The 22,191-nt window shown below is 40.4% G+C and overlaps 1 protein-coding gene across 3 annotated transcripts in view; it reads left to right on the forward strand.

The window, feature by feature from the left end:
• Positions 1 to 22,191, forward strand: part of whrn (whirlin) — a 192,374-nt gene that overhangs the window by 78,304 nt on the left and 91,879 nt on the right. For all 3 annotated transcript variants that reach the window (XR_002874267.1, XM_023960685.1, XM_023960686.1), the window contains exons 2-3: positions 7,491 to 7,709; positions 20,014 to 20,139. Coding sequence is in view for 2 of the 3 variants with exons in the window: in XM_023960685.1 (XP_023816453.1) it covers positions 7,491 to 7,709; positions 20,014 to 20,139 (345 nt within the window). In the remaining variant the exon portion in view is untranslated. The remainder of the gene's footprint in view (positions 1 to 7,490; positions 7,710 to 20,013; positions 20,140 to 22,191) is intronic.

Here is a 22,191-nt window from a genome sequence, read left to right on the forward strand (position 1 = left end):
CATTTTAAATCTTGTTGTGATTGTTCTCAAAACTTGTCTTACACATTGAAATTGCTCATATCTGCTTTGTTGCTGTTTAAATCTGTGTGGCTGTTCCTGAATTGACTCTTCCTCCACAGAGTTCTTGTTGTTCTCCTGCAAAGATCTTTCTCTGTGCTTTCAGTTGCGGCGATGCTTCCTACAATGTCCACCCTTTTTGCTCGCGGTCGGTTTCTGTGTGACACTACCCTGTTATAATCACCAGCCAATAGCATGACAGACCTAACAAACCAATCACGTTATTGGTTACACTGCGATCAAGTTGTTTGATTGATTTTCCCTAGAAAATAAGAAATTGATGCCTCAGTGTCACTAAGAATATATCTATTTTGTTGTGTTGTAAATTATTGTTACTAGTGTAAGATATAGATAGATAGATAGATAGATAGATAGATAGATAGATAGATAGATAGATAGATAGATAGATAGATAGATAGATAGGTAGGTAGGTAGATAGATAGATAGATAGATAGATAGATAGATAGATAGATAGATAGATAGATAGATAGATAGATAGATAGATAGATAGATAGATAGATAGGTAGGTAGGTAGGTAGATAGATAGATAGATAGATAGATAGATAGGTAGGTAGATAGATAGATAGATAGATAGATAGATAGATAGATAGATAGATAGATAGATAGATAGATAGATAGATAGATAGATAGATAGATAGATAGATAGATAGATAGATAGATAGATAGATAGATAGATAGATAGATAGATAGATAGATAGATAGATAGATAGATAGATAGATAGATAGATAGATAGATAGATAGATAGATAGATAGGTGGGGCTGTCTCGCTGTGGGTTCATCCAAGGTTTCACCTGTAGGCCTGAGGAGCTGCAGAACAGCTGTGTTTGTTTGATTTTCTAGTACAGAATCTGCGTGCAGCTGGAAGAAAAGCAAAACTGTCAGCAGCCAGAGTAGATCAAAACCACTGACGCTACAGAGCACGTGTACAATTTTCAAAGTGCGATCCATCAGTCAGCTGCTGCGTTTGTGTCCGTTGGAGAACGGAGCCCCTCGTGTCCGCCTGTGAAAGCCTGTATGTGAACCTGTCACCAAGCGTTTCCCCCAAAGACACACCGGCGCAATAAACAAAGACATGAGTCATACACGCTTGTTTCCACCTGAGTGCAGCCTGTGTGGCTCTCTGACACATAAACTCCGTTTCAGAGGAAACATTTCAGTTAAGATTAAAATGTAACTGAAGTTTTCTAATGAGAGTCATAAAAAATGAAAACTGTGTAACTTTTATCTGCACAGTGATCTCAAAAAGCAGGTAAATGCCATTTTTTTGGCAGTAAAGGGTCCAGAGTGGGATAAGCAAAAGGTCAACAGTAAATAGAGTAATAGAGGAGTCCGAATGAGGTTCATCAATTCTTCTCTGCAAACTGTCAGATAAACAATTTGGTTAAAAAAAGTGAGTTCAAATTTTTGCTCAAAGAATTTGAAATGAGATCTGTAATGTGCAAAAGTCTTACATTCACTGAATAGTATTGTTGCCATTGAATGTTTTGGTATTAATTGGTCCTGCTGTCTCGGTCTGAACTCCATTGAAAAAGATATTTGGTAAAATGATTCCAAGGTTTTTATTTAAAGGCTGATTTCCACTGGTCCGTCTGCGGTCCGTCTCCATTGCATTACGTTGACACAAAATAACAAACACTTGAGTTGTACTTTTAAAATAAAACTTTATTTTATGTTTAAGGTAACATGCCGATGCGATAACGCACGTTAGCAACACAGATAACACTGGTGTCTTTTTTCCCCATGGACTACAACAGTTTACTTTTGGAAGTACAAAAACACAACATTTATGACATAAAACAGGCATTTTACAAGGACTCAGTGAGGAAGGAGAGGGTATAGGGCCTGATTGCTTATGTTTTGGACGAGCAAAGACAACGGGACAAACTACTCGACATAGGGGTTGCAGGACAAACCACTCCTCCGGGAGCCAGGGGGGAGGGAGGACGGACTGGTGTCGCAACAGAGTGAATGTAAACTAACTGCTGGTTGTGAGACTGACTACCCACGCACACAACAGAGATGCACCACTGACGGACTAATGCAAATATGGTGTAAAGGAGCGCCCAGCCACCCTAAGGAGGATGCTCATTGTATCTGGGACCCGGTGCTTTCAGTCATGACCTGTGGTCATGACGCAGGCCTCATGACCACAGGTCAAGAGTAGACGGAAAAGTTGAAAAAGATTGTGTTTGTTACGTAAAAAATACACTGGCTAACCCACCAGCTCCCTGCTCTTCTCCATTCTGATGCATCCACTTCCAGACAAATGGATCCATGAGCGTCTTTGTTTTTTTCCTGGTCTGAGCTGGAATCTGGGTCTAAACTGTACGACTGGATAGCTCTGATATTGTTCACCATTTTTGTTGAACTGGTAATGTTAGGTTGAGGATGTGAGGGGCCGTGAGCTAGCGGGGGAGAGTATAAACTAAGGGATGGGATCGGGGAAATGAGCACAAGTTTACCTGCACCAAAAGTCCCAGCACAACTCAAAGGTGAAACTTTTGATGAACACCTGCTGCTCTGCAGAAACTGTGTCCTAGAAAATGACACAGGTTATTTGATTTGGGCTAAAAACAGCATCATCATTATTCAAAGACCACTGGGAATGATTTTAAAGAAGATCTAAAGATTATTTGAGTGGGTCTTTAAATCATTGCAATATATAGTCTTAATCCAAAAGACTATACAAGGAGACACAATCCAGTGCTTCAATGTACTTGTATGTACTGGACCCAAGTTGCAAATCAGCTGTACCGGATGCTCAAATCTTGCCACAGTATATTTTGTCATGTACACTTACTTATTGCTGAAGCTGGACGCCAGCTGGATGAAATGAAACAGATACTGAAGGAAGTAAATCCCAGAAGAGAAGCTGGAGCAGATGGAAATTCTGGTAAAGTTTTAACCCTTGTGCTATCCTATGACCCCCGCCCTTACATTGACGTGTTCTCCCTACTATGACAAAGGTGGATAAAGGTGAAGAGGATTTCATGTAATCCATGGACACCAGTGAAGATCACAAAGTTCAGCGCACTGTCTAGTGGGGTCTAGATGACCCAATTCCCAATGTTAAAGTGCCCAGGATAGCACAAGGGTTAAGGTTCTGCATGGCTGGTCATTCGTCAGCTGGTGTGTTTTGGATGATATCTAATCTTTCACTGTCTCAAGATGAGGTTCCGCCCAACCCTACGTTTACCACAATGATCCCACTTCTTTAAGATACCACATATCAGCAGCCCCAATCCAGTAGCAGTATTCATGTGATCATTAAGTTATTTGTGAACTACATCCTTTCCAATATCTATCCACCTCTGAGCCCTCATCAGTTTGAATGAAGCAAAAAAAAATGTAGAGAAGGTTCAAAATCAATGACTCCAAACATCAATCATCCAAGAACATCTTTTGAGTTAAATGACCGGTTCTCTGTATAGACTTTAGCTGTGTCTACAAGAACGTTATGATAATCAGACTGGTCAACAAACTGTTAAAAAAAGGGGACTGACACCCTCCATCTTCTGCTCTGTTAGCTTTTTGATTGGAAAGAGGTACCAGGATGGATGGGTGGGAGGGGCTCCCAGTGGTAAAGGTCATTTAGCCTGAGTATCACTAATTTTGGTTGATGGAAAGCCCAAAGCGGGAGACGTGTCAATTGGTGGGATCTCAAAAAAAACTTTCCAATCTGCAGTTAAAAAGAAAAACTCCCTTCAAACAAAAGATTAGGAAGAAACCTCCATCAGAACCAGTGAACGAGTTTGTAAAAGTGAAGGAAAAACCAAAATCCAGTAACATAATCATGGTCAAACAAACAATCCTTTTTTTCCCCTTTTTTGCAACATTTTGTCACTGATAACAGATAGTCTTGTCTTTTTTTATTTTTAATTGTGATACCTGCACATTTTATAGTGTGAATAAATGTCCATTCATTCCAAAATAACCAGAAGCTTATTTCAAATTGAAGGTTTAGCTTGATACCACTAGTCCATGTCTGGATGGGTTGATGCGTGACAAACATCAGCCTTAAAGTGTGCGTTTGTGGTGCTGCGGTTGACTGATAGTTTCTGACAGCAGTAAATAATGAAGGATAAAGGCAAGTACTTGTGTCCTTCTTTTTTGGAGTTTGGTCTGTAATCCTTTCTGCACACAAATGTGAGTTTGTGTGTGTGTTTCTGTTCGTGTGACAGACGAATGCCTCAGATTTGCTTCCTTTTCTGCACAATTTGTGTGTAAACAGGAACAAACATTGGAAGAGTTTGGATCCTGTAGCCAAAGCATCTGTCAGGGGACAGAAAGGAGAAATGCTTTTAATGATGCGCTGCTGGAGCTTGTTCCTGTTCAAACCAATGCCAGCAGGAACCAAAGCAGCTTGTTCTGTTTGCAGCATCAGGAAACTTATGCCACTTTTGGGAAATAGATTGCCCTACAACTCTTCTGCATCATTGTCACTGTTTCCATGTGTCAATGCTGTGTCACACAGTCACTACGTACATTTTGCGCATATTGCACAGAAGAGAATTAGTCATACTTAAATATATGTGGAAAAAAAGAGAAAAGTTGTCGTCTTTACATGAAATTTTCACAAATGTATCATGAAGGAACCACATTAAAACCAAGGAAGAAGTACAGATAAACCCTGCAAAGAACACGTAAATCAACATAGAACATGAACGAACTGTGCGTAATTGTTACGCTGTTAATATGCAATTCCTCAGTGATTAATGCGTCAATTGCATAATTTTAACGTGAAACGTGTGCCGTGTACACAATAAAGAAGTCATCCATTGGTGGTACATGCGTGGACAGTCACAAGTTTGTGAACGCATCTCTCAAAAAACACGCCCAAATACCAAAGATTTACGTAACAATTGCGTAAAAACTACGTAAAATAAATATAAACTGCGTAATTCCCAACTGACCAAAAATGTTGAACAGCTCAAAACCAAATTCACATAAAGACCCGTCGGCTGAAACCCTCAACGGACATCCGCGCACATCGACGAGCGCAAGAAACATTAATGAATTACGTAAATCACGCATGTATCACAAAAGACCGACATTTTCTTCAAGGCAAATGTATGTAGTGGCTGTGTGACACGGCCCGAAATGACGTCACTTTGTCCTTTTTGCAGAATAACGAAACTTTAGGCCCTTTTGAGAAATTGATTGCCCTACTTCTCACACAGGGGGCGTTGAGTTTTCTGCATCATTGACATTGCTTCCGTTCCCCTGTGTTAGATCTGCTGCAGCTTCAGGGGGGTGGGCTTCATCAGCCCCAGGTCACCATCAGCCCCATCCTGCAGGAGTGAGGCATTAGGACCACCAAGCCTCACTACTTTGTTGATCACAGCTGCTTAGGTTTTGAGGACAACCAACTACATAAACAGAAACAGGACGCACTTTCATCACAAGAAAAACAGAACATCAAAAAGAATGCTACTAACAAGAGCAAGACGACAACAGGCAGTACAAGAAAATATGAAATCAGCCATAACAGACCACTGCAAACAAGAAAACCACATCATGGACTGGGAAAAGGCCAAAGTCCTCCACACTGAAGACAAGAGACACCACAGATGGATTATGGAGGCGGTGGAGATAAGAAAGCGAGCCAACACTTCCATGAACAGGGATGAGGGGGCCTTCCTGCTCTCTCATACCTGGAGCAACATCCTCCGGAAAAAAACTGACATCAAGGGGCGGAGTCACTTGTCAAAGTTTGACAGGTGACTCCGCCTCAGTCACAATCATCTGATTTTAAAGAGGTCACACATTACCCCATGATGACGACCCTGACGAAGACGGAAGGTATTCCACTGAAACATGTCGGTACGTTCAACAAAAACAAACCAGTGTCTGAGAGAAAAATAATTTGAGCACTCAACGAACTACATGAGCCTGCCATATTTTCTTGCAGCGTCATGCCTGCTCCTCATTGCATACAGACATTTCTGCGTGTCCCTGTGGAACACGTGAAACACATGAATGTCTCTCACTCCTGCAGACATGAAGGAGCTGCTTTGAGCTGATTTTGAAGTGTGAATCAGCGCTGACGGATCGGCTAACAGTGGAGCTGACGCTTACGGACCAAACAACCAATGATTTCAGTTCAACTGCTGCAGGTCCTCTGAGCTGCAGTACGCTTTAGTGATTCATGTTTCTATAGACTCTGCAGGGGTTTTTATGTCACAGAAAAATCTCATATCCACATGTAAAACATATTATTGATGCGTCCCAGTTCCCCGACTCTTACTCAGCTTTTGCCTCTTCAAATTACACCATGTCTGCAGGAGTAAGGGGTTTTTCTATGATTAATTTTAGGAAGAAAAAGGCTCCAGTAAGATAGCCCAGTTTCTGGTTTTGCTGGATGTTACAGAAAACTCTTCGGAGCCCGCGGCTGTGTCACACTCCCTGCAGACATGCTTGCTTGTTGGCTCAATTAAAAGCCCAGAGAAAGTTTGTGGCGTCTATTGGAAGCGTTCCTTTTCTTTTGAGTGTGAGTGAGGAAGAGCGGCATGTGCTGCTGAACTTTTTTTCATACCGGATTTAGATTTTTTTTGCTCTGTTAACAGAAAATGAGCTGGAGAGGAGTTTGCTGACATTTTTTAAATGCAATCAGGGATCTTTCAGCTGAAAGTGTCTCTTTGGCTCAAAGTTTGTGGGTGAAATTGATTAAACTTGATTGTTGTGCTAAAAATGATTGCCTTCTCTGCTCTCATACACTGACAAGCATCAGCTGGAGCTGTTCCTGTTTGTGCACAGATGCAGCTGCTATGTGAACTTTAAGGTGTGAATGGATAAGGTCGAGGAGCGTGGTTTTTTTGCAGTTCAGTAAAGGTGAAAATGGAAACAGTTTTACAATGAAGAACACATAACGTCGCCTTTTCTTAAGTCATGTGATACACTTTCTCTCAGCCTCAGAGGACTGCAGAAAGTGCCTCTCAAATCCAGATGAAAATCACCAGAAAGTCATCAGTGTTTGTGCCAAACAGGGTCAGATCATCAGAAGGTTTCATCACTTTTGCTTTGATTTGTTCGTAGCGTCGCTCACACGGGAATACACCGATGTGGAGCAGGATCGCACATACTAAAGAGCCTATCAGGGAGCAATGAGGCACAGCCAAGACCAATCTTTAGGAGCAATGTGTTAGAAATGCTCTCCTCTGTATGTGTGTGAGCTTTTGAACATTTGGTGGAGGCTTTCTGCAAAATTGGATGCTTCCATTAGTAATCTTTTATTATTTCCCACTTTCTAACTTCAGCACTTTCCGCACAAAAAAAATGAAGGTAATAATTGTATTCCAGGAGGTGTTTTCGCGAAATGACTCCTCAAAAGTGTGGACTTCCTGACACCTATTGGTGTTTTTTTATGGACGGAGCTTGAACTCATGTGCCGCTTCTCCTTTGGTCTCCTCAGGTGCTGAAAGGCAGTAAAAAGCTTTCCCTCTCCGTGCGTTCAGTGGGAAGGATTCCAGGCGGATATGTCACCAACCATGTTTATACCTGGGTTGACCCTCAAGGTCGCAGCGTGTCGCCTCCTCCTGATCTGCCTGAGCATCGGAGCGCCACCCTGAGGAGGACTGACAGCCAGCGGCGCAGCAACATGCAGCTTCTGCAGGAGGGAGACGAGAAGAAGGTCAATGACCCGTCTGTGGCAACTTTTTACAGCCCAACTCTTTTATGAACATGATGTTCATAGCCACGCATCAAAACCTCTGTCTATATCCGCACTGCTGGTTGACTTGTAAATATTTAATCTGTTGAACCTCCTGTTTTTTGTAGAAAATAATCTAGAATCTGCATCCTGTTACAGACTGCTCTCTGCTGTCACAATTTCATTTAGTGGTCAGTTGTTGTAAGTTCAGGTTACTTCAATCTTTTGTAGTTACTTTTATTCAAAGAGCCGGTTTCACCTAGAAGATAATAAGGTTAAGTACGAGCTATCAATGTGAAAACATGTTTCTCAGATTATGTTTACATTGGCACAAAGATGGATATGGATTTTTAATATATTTTCAATATTAAAGGGTATTTCGGAAGTGTACACAACTTTGTGCAGAGAGGCTGCAGCTTGTGTGGGAATCCATTAATATTTTGTGTATTTTTAAATGTGTCTAATGGCTAAACTCTATGTTTTGCTGCATAAGCACAGAGCAAATGTGCTGAATTATCTCCGTCTAGGTTTCACCTGACAGCGGTAACAATGATGCTGTTAGCTCAGAGATGACTGTAAACAAAGATTGTTAAAACGAATTGATTTCCTTTTCTATTTATTTATAATTATTCTATTTGGTTCAATCATATATTGCCAGTTCCCAACCAAGCGGGGAAAAAAAGGAAAAACCAATAAACCAAACAATAATTAAGTATTTTTATGAAAAAAATAATCCTATGTGTAGCTTAATTGATTAAAAAAAAAACTAAATGGATAATGTAAAGGAAAAAGCACAAAGTCATACCGCCTTAAATCAAAGCTATTCCCGCCATCCCCTTAAAACCTTCAGGGACGAGCTGTCAAAGTTGTTTAAGCGATTTATTACAGCAGAACATTTCCTCTGCAGCTTTGAGCGGCTCTCGAATGCAGACTGGAGTGTGAAACATGCACTGTTGCTCTGTTTTACACTCTGGCTCTGACATAACTTATCCATATATAAACATTTTTTAACATCCTCAAAGACCATTTTTGTTTAAATTTAACACATCTTTGCATGTGATGGACTGAAGAACGGCAGAAGCACAGAGAAAATTCTTAATCTGATCCCCTTCCTGAAACCTGTAATTTGAGGAGTATTCATGAATTACTGAGGTGTCAGTCTCCGGCAGCAGGCTGGTCTCACGCTCCACAGCTGTTTTCTGCAATCGGAGTTTGGTAGATGTTTTAAAAGCACCAACAAAGTTCAGTTTCCTGCAGTTGCATCATTTGAATTTCTCCATCAGGAAGCTATAATCTTCTGTGTATCTTCTGAGTCCAGTCTGCATATAAACCTTCAGGGGTTCCAAAAATATACTAAACAGGTGGGAGGAAGTAATTTCTGGAGATTAAGGGGTTCCCTTTGTTTTGCAAGAATAACCTCGAAATTCCCAAACAGTGGTTTAGAGGATTTACCCTGAGATGGATTTGCAAAGTGTCCGAGGTGCACCCCACCTTCACCCTTCAATGGCTGGGTGGGTTCTGCCATCCCTATGACCCCGAACAGGAACAAAGCAGGTGTAGAAGATACATTATTAGCTGGGTCAAAGTTGTGTTTTTTTTTTTTTTTTGAATCAGACATGCAGCTTTTTTTTCCATCTCCACAAACATTAAAAAATGCTTAAAATATTTAAAAAGTCTAAGAATGCTCGACGCCACTACAACCTCTTAATCCACTGTCACAGTGCCACCAAGTTTATTTAAATGTAAACGCCAGTTTTAATACTGCTGTGTTTTAATTGCATTGTGCTCCTTGAGTTCTGTGTTGGGTTTTTTCAGTTTGTTTCATGGACACAACTGCAGATGCAGAACTTCTCGCAGAAGTCTCCAAAAATGAGACTAGTGACGGATCAGCAGAAAGTACACCTTAAGAAGAAAACGCAACCAAACAAAAAGCAGAACTTTAATGTAGCAAAGCTGGAAGCATAAAGTGTGGAGCATGGGTGTCCAAACTTTTTGATGTCATTGAATCTTTTTAATGACATCAAATGTATAGAAATATTAATTTTTGTATTATTAGTTTTACTTTCTTTGCAATAAAGTGTTTTTCATTTCTTCACATAAAACATAATTACTTTTAAATTTGTTTCTACAAAAATTACCGTCAATTTAATAATTAAAAACCAGATATAAAATACAGAGAGTCTGGAAAAGACCTTTTGTCAACATTAAATCTAGGCTTTTATGAAATGTCATATTTAATTAAATATTAAATTATCACTGTAAACTTCTAAGTTTAAATGAAGTGAAAAGGAAAATAGCAAATAATGATCTTATTCAGAGCCACAAAACACTGTTGGTTTTGATCACAGAAACAAAAAATCTGTTCATCTCATTTGGCCTTTGAAGCTCTGAAAGTCAAGTAGCAACAGGTCGTTGCCACAGGTTTACAATGGCTTATAATGTAATTTAGGCCAATCACAATAAAGTTCTTAGAGTGCTGAGGGTGGCATATTATTGATTTTATGACAGGTGCCTGGGGGCCAGACTTTGGACATGTGTGGTGTAGAGGATTTGGCATTAAATTGCAAACTCAGAACTGAACTCAAAGCGGCTGATGTGACCGCAGACTAAAGCCTGCTGTGATGTCCACACTGAAGGAAACCCAACACGAAATCCTTAATTCAAAACGGTATATATAAGAAAACCAGCATGAAAACCAATCTGAAAGTTCTAAATTTCAAAACTTCTCAGAACAGGATGTCCATTATCTTCCCCCCAAAAAAAACCTAATCAGAAGTGTCTAACACCTTTAAAGTTCGTTACTCTCAACATTGGTCATTGTCACAAGAACAGGCAGACTGCTAATTCAGAATGCAGCTAAAGGTTCACAAAGCTAAATTAGTGTCAGGCAGGCAGGAGTCAATAACAGGCAATAAGTTCATCAGAGAAGAGACAGGATGGTCAAAATCCAGGCGAGGGTTGACGCTAGTGGCAAACAGAGTTAGGGGTCAAAAGAAGAACAGGTTTAGCTATAACACTTGGTAATAGAGGCAAAGTGGCCCAAACAATACTTCACAATAAGCTGAGCTCACTCCAGAGCTTAAGTGTGCTGTGGTTGATGGAGTGAATGAGAGTCAGGGGTGGAGCATCCAGGAAGCATGTCCAGAACTCTGGAGATGGTTCCCGATGGAGACCAGACAGAGTTCTGACTAATGACAGGTCATAAACTGTCAAAAGCTTTTCCATGAAAATGGACTTAATTATTTCTCAAACGTGCAGCTGGAATCTAAAGCCAAAACAAGGACAGAGAAATTCCCAGATCCCCATCGCCTGCAAAAAGCCCATTTAAATGTCACCTCAGAGTCCATCACTTACAAAAACAGACTTGATGGAACTCCTTTAAAGAGAAAAAGCAATGAATTGATTCCATCATAATGACTGATGCTAACACTGCAGCCCTCAGACCTGTGATGTGGAGCCAATAAAAGATGGCTTTGCTAATTAAAACGTCTCTCAGTGTCCTGCATAAATGTCAGAGAACCTAAATGCCGTTGCATTCCCAGAGGTGAATAAAGGTGATTGGCTTTCCTCCAGCAGCTTTTATTAGAAACGGCGGTGGCACAAAGGATGCTTGAGCGCCGCATGTTTCATGCACACATGAAACTGGGGGTGTCGCATTAAAATATTTGCTTCAGTCTGTTCTTCTTGACATGTTCATTCATGACAGAAGAAAGAAGTGCAATGTGAAATTCAAAATAACACAAATCCGGATAAATGCAGAGACTATTGTCAAGAAGGGCATCCGTGGAAAAAAACAAAACTACATGACATGTAGGGGATGGAAACAGAGGTGACGAGGAAATGATGGAGACGTTTGTTCAGGAGAGGAATGCAGATGGTGGTGGATTTTTCTAAAAGGATGGAAATGTCAGTGGTGAAGAAAACAGATCATCTGTTTTCCCAGTAAGCAGAGGATCATAGGCAGACATAGAGTGATCAGCTCACAATATAATTACATCTTTTGCCGACACTGTAATGTGAAAGAGATTGGTGATTGCAAATTATGGCTGGGGAGAGTGTAGCCAGACAGCACAGGATGGTGGTGAGGAAGGTGAAGAGGGTCAGAGCAGAGCAAAGAACCAAGAGTTGGAGGCTGAAAAAGAAAAGGGAGTTAGATGGAGGTGGATGGTTCAATGTGGTGACCCCTAAAGGGAGTGGGCAGAAGACACTTCCAGACAGAAAGGCAAGATCAGATATTACTGTATTTCTTAAGCTACTACATAAAAGATAAATGAAATAGAAAATACAAATGAAATAGAAAATATAAAAGTGTCATCCAGGTTTGAAGGGGGTTTCATGACCAAGGTGTTTTTAAAACAACCTTTGGTTTCTTTTTAATTTTACTTTTGTTGGCTTGATTTGTTCGGGTTAATTAAACTAGGGATGTCCCGATCCAATCACGTAGTTTCAGACTTAATCTGTATTGGCTGTTGTCTCTGAATCAGTGATTGGATTTTTTTTTTTTTATTATTTTGCACTATATTTCAAATCTGTTATTTTAAATAAATGTCCTAGAAGTCTGCATATCATGAACAAATCACAACATTTTACTACCGTAAAGCACAGCAGAGTATGGCATCAGTTTGAGCAGAAAAACAGTTCTGAAAGTTAGCCAGAAAGCCACAGATTTAGACTTTGAGGCTCAAAAGCTTTTGATAAAAATTTAAAACTGATAGCAAGTGTCTCTTGCATACTTTCTTAAAGCAAACAACGACCCACAAAGGCATTTCAACAGAAAACATAGTCAGGTTTTTGTTTCCTTCTTTTCAACACTTCTCTGCACAATAATCCTAGACAGACTCTGCCCACTCTTGCCCCCCCCACACACACAAACATACAACTTCCTCACAGACTGTGAGACCCGGCCCCCACCTCTCATCCACCCGCACACTGAGCATTGGCGCCCCACAGGGCTCTGTGCTAAGCCCCCTGCTGTACTGCCTCTACACGCATGACTGCAGTCCAGCCCACAACAACAGCATCATCAAGTTTGCAGACGACACCGTGGTGTATGGACTCATCCCCAGAGGTGATTAGTCTGCCTATAGACCTGCCTATAGGTCCTGAAGCTGACAACCTGGTCCACAGAGAACCACATCACCCTGAACACCAGCAAAACCAGGGAGATCCTCGTCGACTTCAGGAAGCATGGCGCCGACCCAGCCCCCCTCCATTTTAATGGGGAGCATGTGGAGAGGGTCCACACCTTCAGGTTCCTCTGCATCATCATCTCTGCAGACCTCTCTTGGACAGCCAACACCACAGCCATCATCAAAAAGTGTCAGGAGCGTCTGCACTTCCTGAGGGTCCTCAGGAAGAACAACATCAGCACCATCCTGCTGCTGACCTTCTACCAGTCATCCAACCAGAGCGGATAAGGAGAGACTGCAGAGAGTCGTAGAGACGGCTCAGAAGATCATTAGGTGCCCTCTCCCCTCCCTGACTGACATCTACTCCGCCTCACTAAGGTCCAGAACATTACCAAAGACAGTTCACACCCCGGCTCAGACCTGTTCAACCTGCTGCCCTCTGGGAGGCGCTACAGAGGCAATTACCATCCTCAATTCTAAAATGCAGAGATAGAACCGGAAATAGCACATCCATATGTACATGCTTATACATATGTGTATTAATCATTATCCACACTTCTGTCCACTTAAGTAACTAGGCAACGTCAACACTCTACCTCATTGCTACCTCGTGTACGTCTCACATATTTACAAAAACATTACTGTATGCAATTTTGTACACAAATTTAGGACATTCTATATGAAAGTTTATATTTGTACACTTGAACATGCTGATTTTTTTAGTATTATATTTCATTATTTTTGTTATTCTTGAACTGAAATGGTGATGCTTCAATTTCATTGTACAATGGAAAATGACAATAAAAGCAAATCAATTTATCTTTCTTTGCTGCTGACGCAACTAAGTGCGAAAAGGTGATTTTAAAATAAAATACAAACAATAAATAAATCTATATTCTCTCAAAAATAACCAAAACTATTACATGGTTACACTGATATATCTAGTCATGAAAACTCATCATCATATTCATTCTACAACAATTATTTTTGAAGAACGTAATTGTTTTTATCTTTTTAATCACACCTGATCGAAAATGTTCAATAGCTCTAAAGATGCTAAAACTGCATTTCAAAACTTTATCAAAAGACTAATTATCACATATTTGTATTAGTGTCCAGTTAACATCTTAATAGATGGACCATTTTTACTTTATATTAAGTGTTAACAGATAAAAGGTGTATAAAATCAAAGTAGGGACCGGCCTGGATCAGCTTATGATATTTCATTCTGATTGGGTCCTCCCTAATTTAACCGTTTTGCTTTACACAGTCATTGCTAAAATAAAAACTGTGTGTGTTAGTTCAAGCAAGAGACGGGCAACTGAGAGTAGACCCTAGACTCCATCTAACAGCTATTCACAATACTGAATGTCCAAAGTTAGGGCCAGATAAAGAAAGGTGTATGAAAGAAAAAAATAGACCTTAACACACAGAGCTGGCATCAGAGTGGTGTGGATGAAAAGTGAGAGTGTGTCCGTGGAGGTTGGTTGTAAAGGCTTTATGGGTACATAAACATATCAGTGCTATGGGGAGGAGCCTCTTTGCCCCTATGGAGAAGCTTCGTTCCACCATTACGGTCCTCGCCTGTGGAACAGTCTGCCAGAGAACCTCAGGGCCGCAGAGACTGTAGAGGTTTTTAAGAAGAGACCCACCTTTTTAGTCTGGCTTTTATATGACTTTGATCATTTCTTATGTCTTTTATTATTTATCTATTTATTAATTTATTTATTTACGTATTTATTCATTTAATTATTTGTAAGGACTATTATTATCTCTGTTTTTAATATACTATTCTTTTTATTGTTATTTTACCAATGATACTTAGGTTATGTTTTAATCACTTCATGTATTTTACTTTTTAATTACTAACATTGTTATATCTTATTTTATTTTTTATCTTTTTATATTTTTATTGTTGTTATTTTATGATCATTTCTGATGTTTTTTACTCTTGGGGATCCATTGTTCCGGGGCACCACCAGCTTAACCTCTAGGGGGTGCTGTTGCTGCGGTGCTCATTCTAATTGGGCGGGCTAGGGTCCCGCTCTGTGTTCTAATAGCCATGGAGTGGGCCCTGGGCTGCTCTGTGTTGGGTGGGCGCTGTGGCAGTGACCCCTGTGGTCCGGCTGGGCCTTGGAATGAATGGATCCCCATGATATCGTTTCCTCACAGCAGAACCGAGCCAGACCTTCTGTAAGCTGCAGTTCTTTGTCTCTGTTCAGGGTTCTACTGGGGTAACTGGGTGGTGGGGGTGGGGTGTGGTAAGGGGGGGGGGGGTCCCATTTTTGCGTGATTTTCCTTTGTTTTCTGTTTTTAACAATTTTCCTTTTTTATGACTGTTTTATCTGCTTTTATGTTAAGCGCTTTTTGTTTTTAACTGAAATGAAAGGGGCTATATAAATAAATAAAGTTTGAGTTTGAGTTAGAGTAGATGCAGGGATTAGAGTGTTTTAGAGTGTAGGATTTTAAAATAATGTTTAAGTTCTGTTCAAATATCACATGCACTTTGCACACAAACGATAACTCTGACTTGGTGGCCCACCTCGTCCATTGAATGATTTAGTATTCCTGAAATGTGTCGATCACCGATGTGGTTTCACCTGAGAGGGAGCTAAGTCAAATGAAACCGTTCACCTGTACAGGGGTTCACCTGTACAGGTGCTGCAAGATTTTGGGTTAGCCTTTTGATGGTCGTAGAAAGCAGCTGCTGCATCCTGAAGAGAGGACAGATGTGTCGTGCAGCTCCCTTGGGCTCGTGTGGCCACCTTAAGGGACATCATGAAAATGGAACGTATGATTGTCCTGCATGTGGTAAGGGTATCATGAAGTGTTTGTATGGATAATGTAAGTCACATGTACATGTAGGTATGGCCAAAAAAAATCGCCTTGAGCTATAGTTTTCTACTACTACTATTTTTTTTTTGTAGTAGGCCTGATTCAAATCATTTTTTTAAATCTTTAAGATACACTGAAGTTTAGGTGTCTTAATGAGAATTCCTATGATTGTGTCGTTTGGTAGTGGCGTCCAGAAAAGTGCTGATCTATTCCTGTTGACACACAACATAAAGAAAAGTTTGGAATGTGAGCTTTCAGACGAGACTGGGGCCTGCTAGCTCTGTGGCTTTGCAAACTTTTCTTTTATCTGTGCTTTGCCTCAGTATAATCGTAATTATTCCTCGTATCGGAGCATTTACTGGGCAGTCGGGGAGGGGTGTGCAGGGATGCATGGCTTTTGCTGTCTGCTTAATGAAACGTTTAAGCTGGGTTGCTTCTTTCTAATTCATGTCTCATTCACTGTGCTAAAAAATATCCACCTCCAACCTTTTCCCTTTCTCTTTCCTGATCTCTTATTTTGATTTTTAGTCTGTCCTGGTATCTGTCAGCTGTTGTTTTCAACTGTTGATTTAATAAATAATGGTCAGGGCCCATCTCTGTTTGTATTCTCCATGCTAGCTGATTAACTTTGGGGTAAACGGGGGGGGGGGGGGGGGGGGGGGGGGGGGTTTGGAATGCTGGAACAAACTCCTGAGCGTTTCCCGTTCCATTGCAATGAAACAACAATGGTTGAGTACAGTTTATTCACCCGCAACAAGCCCCCTTGAAGTTTATATATTAAGTATATTTGAGTCTTTAGCAAGTCTACTATAGACCATGTACATGTAGTGTAGGAGGTACACTAACTGAATATTTATTCATACTAAATTGGAACACTCATTTTACAATATACAGATGTTCTATAACAAGTAAACGTCAAGTATCCTGCCTCACTTTTCTCTCTCCCTACTCCCTAACTACTAAAAACATACACCTTATCCTAGTGCAGGACTATAGTGCCCTGGAATTTTAAAGAAATTCAGACAACATGCTTTTATGAGGGGAAAAATTATGTCGTTGAGTTCACAAAAATGAACAAATATAGTCTAATTATAGATCTACTGTGCTCTGATGATGAAAATATTGATGGTTTATTAGAAAAATAAATTTAAATACATTTTTTCTGCAAGAATTGTTCAAACACAATGTTTTGTGGTCTGTATTCCCCAATCTAGTGAGCATCGATACACACCAGTTTTTTCGCAGAAACCTCTGGGGGTTTTCTAGTGCACTGGATTTTAGAATTGTAGATTTGGCCAGCACTATAAAACGGTGAGCTCTCTATAAGTAGTGAGTAGAGAAGGAATTCGTACACACCGGGACGATTTTCGCCGACGTTTAACACCTCGTGACTAAACAAAGGGCACCAATGAGAGTGTGCATACCGATGCGAAAAAATGCCACGCGTCAAAGCGTCAAAAAAATGCCTGGGGTTCGTTTTTTGTTTTTTTTGACGCATCGCGTCGAAATCTATTCGACCAATGAGAATGGCGCTTTTGCACACGTGTCTGGAGCTTCTGAAGTTACAGTAAAACACAACTTGGGGGCGCTCAAACACAAAACTGCCTTGCTGAGCACACTTACCAGCGAAGAAGATAAACCTCGAGTTGCATCTACACAGCCGCGAAGAAATAATGACGGACATTCTAAAATATCCCCGAAATATTGAAATATTCATGTTTTCTTTGTATGATTCTGACAAGCGCGTAAATACTTGCTCTCTTCTTTTGAGGGAAATGCGAGTTTAAGAAGCGTAAAGTTGCGCAGCGCCACCTTGTGTACAGGAGTATTTCTGTTTTACATTAAGCGCCATCTAATGTCAGGGAATGAAATTGCATGTTCACTCGGCTCATCGTCAACGAAAATCGCCTGGGTGTGAACACAAAAAACGTGGCGAAAAACCCTGGCGAATAACGCCTGGCGAATATTCGTCCCGGTGTGTACGGGCCTTTAGTCTATTGTAGTACACAGGGAACTTCTCTTTGTTTGGGGAGGGGGAACAGTTACAGACACACACTGCAGTTAGGAGGTAGATGGTGCTGCCCCTCCCAGCCTGAAGCAAGGCTGAAATGTTATGTATTTCCTGTTGAAATGCAGTTTTTTCTTTAGGTTTGAAATTATTACAGCTTCTGTTGATGTGAAAACTGCATGCTCTATTTGAGTTCATAGATTCTGTTGTTCTCTGTCAGATCATCTGTCTCTTCACTCATGTGTTGTTTCAGCTCCACTTGTGCTTTTCACGCTTTATTGTATTTTGGGTTTTCCGTGGTTCTGCCTCATTTCTCCTTCCAGTCCTGCCTGATGTTTTCCTGCCTCACCTGACATCTTTAAACACAGCAGATTTCTGGTTTCCAAATGGTGATGTCTGCCAAACGCTCGCAATAAACCTCACCTTTTTTTAAATTTATTTTTATATTCATTCTCCATTGACCGTATATGAGAACTGGACTGAGTGATCCCTCCTCCCTTGGGTTTCCAACCAGTAAGTACCTGCTGGTTCTAAGAAGCCAAAATCCAGCAGACTTCTATGGAGAAATGAATAGTTATAACTAAGTTATTCTAAATTTGTCTAAACATGTCACACCGTGTCCAGTTCCCTGACACGGTGAATGGTATACCCAAATGATTTCTATTCTGAAAATTCAATTGTGACTTTATTTTTTTACAATGTGAACCAATTTTTAACTTTAGCATTTCTTTTTCATTTTAATCATTCACATACTGTGTTAAAACAATGTCATCCATTAATTGAATTGTTTTCAAAATCCACTTTTGTTTTCTTCTACATGAACTGGTTTGGTGCAGTGCTGTTGGTTTTGTTAAGATCCACAGAAAAAGAAAAGAAGCACCACAGAAAAAAAAAGGCTAATTGATTTTCTGTTTGCACTCTGACATCAGATCACGTCAAGTGAGTGAAAGGCTGAAGGGAGAAGGAAACGAAATGAAGGACGCTGCTGATGACCTGGGGCAATAAACAAAGAGGGTATTAAATGTGGGGAATTGAAGCCTGTGGGTGATAAAAAAAAAACTCTGGTTTGATCAGACAAATGAAGCCTTCCTGAACCTCTGTCCTTTTCCAGAATGTAAACACTGAGCCGCGAGACAGCAGCGGGGCGCCGTTACCCACAGCTATGTGGTTTTACATAATTTATCACGTCTGATGTTGCTTTAGCGCAGGAAATTATGCTGTTTAAGTCAAGAGAACACAGCAAAACAAAACAGCTCCAAGCCGTATACAAGTGTCGGGCTGCACCCGAGCGGGAAACAGAAAAGGGGGGTGATGAAGGTCGTCTAAGACGTCGTGGTTACTGCCTTCGTCCAGGTCACTTCTTGTTACGCATGTCATGCTCTCTCCCAAGTCCTCGTCAAATTCTTTGAGATGTGTCAGGTCAGCTTTGCTGTTTGATGCATCATAATTTAGTTAAATTTACGTCTGATTTATACACCAAACAAAGGCAAAAGGAGGGGGGACTTTCATTAATCAGTGACTTTGCCTCTAATGGCTTCAGTCCTTCAGCCAATGGATAAATTATCTGCAAAGGATCACGTCTTGATCAGCGGGTCCTTGCAAAGGTGACTGTCACTGCCTTACCAAAGCAGAGATGTCAAAGTAAAAATAACTGAGCTGGGAACAGTTTTTGCAAATTCAGACCTCAGGGTCTACAAGTTGCCAAAAAATCAAATCAAATTTTTTAAAGTGTTTTCTTTTTAGCACTATAGAGCGCACTGGATTTAAAGGCACGATGTCAATGAATGGTCTGTTTTTGAACTTCTGTCATACAAGGCAGACCGAACTAGAAGGCGCATTAGGAAAAAAACAAAGAATCAGAGATAAAAGTCAGTCAGACTTTATCGACTGAGTTCACAGTAACAGGAATTTATTTGGAACATACTACATGTTAGCCACGCTAACAGCTTTAGCTGCGTTAGCACATTCTCAATCCCTCTCATTTCCAACCCTGATTGTAACACGTAAAAACAACGACAGATTCCGCTACAACAAACATCGCTCTGACTACGCTAACTTCCAACCGTTTTTGCAAATCAAAAGAAAAAAAATGGACTGACATTTTGACAGAGAGCTGTGTATCTCCCAATATTCCTTCCACATCAATAAACACAACCGGAATTAATCCGGATTATAAACTGTAGTGTCTTTTTTTATTTTAGATTAAGGCTCTTAAGTGTGCAGAAAATATGGCAAAACAAATAGCGGTTCATAAAAACAGCTCTGAAACTCTGTAAGTCCGAGCTGTTGACCTGTTATCTGTCTTGTTGAACAGGTCAACTTGGTTCTGGATGACGGCCGGTCTCTGGGTCTCATGATTAGGGGCGGAGCTGAATACGCACTGGGAATTTACATCACCGGAGTGGACAAGGGGTCGGCAGCAGAGTGCGGTGGACTCAAGGTATGCCCTTCCTTAACTTCTGAAACACGTTTCACGCAAACGTCTGAGACAATTTCCACTCTGTTGCTCTAGAGATCCTCTCTGCAGAGAAGAAACTGCTTAAATCAGTGGTCAATGTCCATCTATCCTCAGCTCTAAATAACATTTCCTTAATGAAACTTCAAGCAGTTTTATTTTTGGTAATAAATGTGGAGCTTTGTTTTATTCTATGCTGTTTGATGTGAAGCTTCTTCAGCAGACGTTCTTTTTTCTAATGAAGCTCTCTGAAGTCTGGACCAATAGGAAAGTGCCACCAGCTTGTTGCTAAATGCCACTTATATGTGCTTGAGGAGGCGGAGGGGGTGCATTTTCTGAGAAGCCAGTGCGGAAGTCATGCATAAATTATTTTCTCAAAGATGTTAATAAGCTGGAATTATTTAGCATTTAAACAAAAGCGACTGAGTCTTTGTTTCTCCGTCGTGAAAGCGGAAGACAGAAGGATGGAGTCGGTAACATCTGAAACGTCTGTGGCTGCTTCAATGCAAAGTGGGACATCACTTATTGTGTTTGTGTGTAAAAACTACCTGACCATGAAGAGTCTATCCAAAATGCCGCCAGATGAATGATAAACGCTTCGTTAACTTGTTGAAATTTGGAAAAGCTTTGAAATACACAATCAGGATGTGATGGAAACAAGTTCTGATGGATATGAAGCATGGAAATGCACAAAAGAAACTGAAGTAGAATGAATGGATGTTTTGGAATCATCTTGGAAAAGTCTTGTGCCGCTGGACTAATAAAACCTCAAAGACCCACTGCTATAAAAGTTTGGTGTGTTTAACATGTTCCTGTGGAATTGGAAGACAATTACTCCTAAAATTGCATTTCTGACTATTTCTTTATTTAAATTGTTTTTATTCAGAAGCAGATGAAAAAGTGCTGTTTGAATAAGATCGTATTTGAAATGTAGAAAATACAGAGAGCTCTCAGCAACAAGGAGGGGAAGGGGGGGGGGGGGTAGCTCTACGCCAACAGTCCTTCTCACAACTCAGAGGAGAATGTCTAAGGAATTCCTGCCGCTCCGCAGAAACTATGTCCTAGAAAACAACACAGGTTTTTTTGATTTGTGCTAAAAAAAAGGCATAATCAAAATTAAAAGACCGCTTTGAAAATAGATCAAAAGATGACCAGAGTAGGACTTAAAGAGAGCCATGAAAAAGAGAACCTCACTAAACTGAAGGCTTGTTATTAGAACTGTGCAAGAATTTTGCCAGTATTTTGTGAGATGAAATGAGGTCATGCAGGAAACAAATACGTATATTTTTCTTCTGAAAGATCATTGTGTGAGCGAATGGATTTATCCTTCCCCTTTTGTGCATGCTCTCCTTTTTATTGCTGTGTAAATTATGGTGGTAAAAAGGCATGTGAGGCTTGTGGGGTTGAAAGATCTATAGATAAACAGGAACATTTTCTCAGGGCTTCTTAAAATGCTCATGGGTTATGGTTCTGTGCATTTTCCAAAAAGCCACTGACATTAAGTTATTTATTTTTTTCCTTTTAAGCCTAGTTCTTGTGCTTGACTTTTTTGAAAGGACCTGTTAGGGTTTTTAGTCTTAGATCTTGCTTTAAATGTTATATTTTTACAATAATCATGGTCCAAAAGGTACAAAAGTTTTATATGAACGGCATCAACTTAGCATAAAAACACAAAACGGTTGCATGAGCACAAATGTTCAACTCTGCACTCCATGTCCACTCCTCGGTCAAAAAAAAATGCACTTTTCCTGCATTTATGAAAAATTCCACTAAAGTTTGCACGAGCGAGGTGGCTTCTGGAGAGGTTTGGGCCACCTTCCATGTGTGTCTGGATGGATGCTTTTCTCTGCAGAAGAAAAGAAGTGACAAACCTAAAAAAAAAGCTCTCAAAGAAGAAAAAAAAATTCTTACATAAAAAAACAAAAAAAAAACTGCCAAACACTAAAAACACTTCAGAGAGCTTGGTGGAGAATTGCTCAAGATCACTAAAGGTTTTAGCAGTCAGGTTCTTAAGAGCAGGAACAGGAGGGTCTGAGA

Source organism: Oryzias latipes, chromosome 12 (assembly GCF_002234675.1).
Source record: "Oryzias latipes chromosome 12, ASM223467v1".
Taxonomy (NCBI): domain Eukaryota; kingdom Metazoa; phylum Chordata; class Actinopteri; order Beloniformes; family Adrianichthyidae; genus Oryzias; species Oryzias latipes.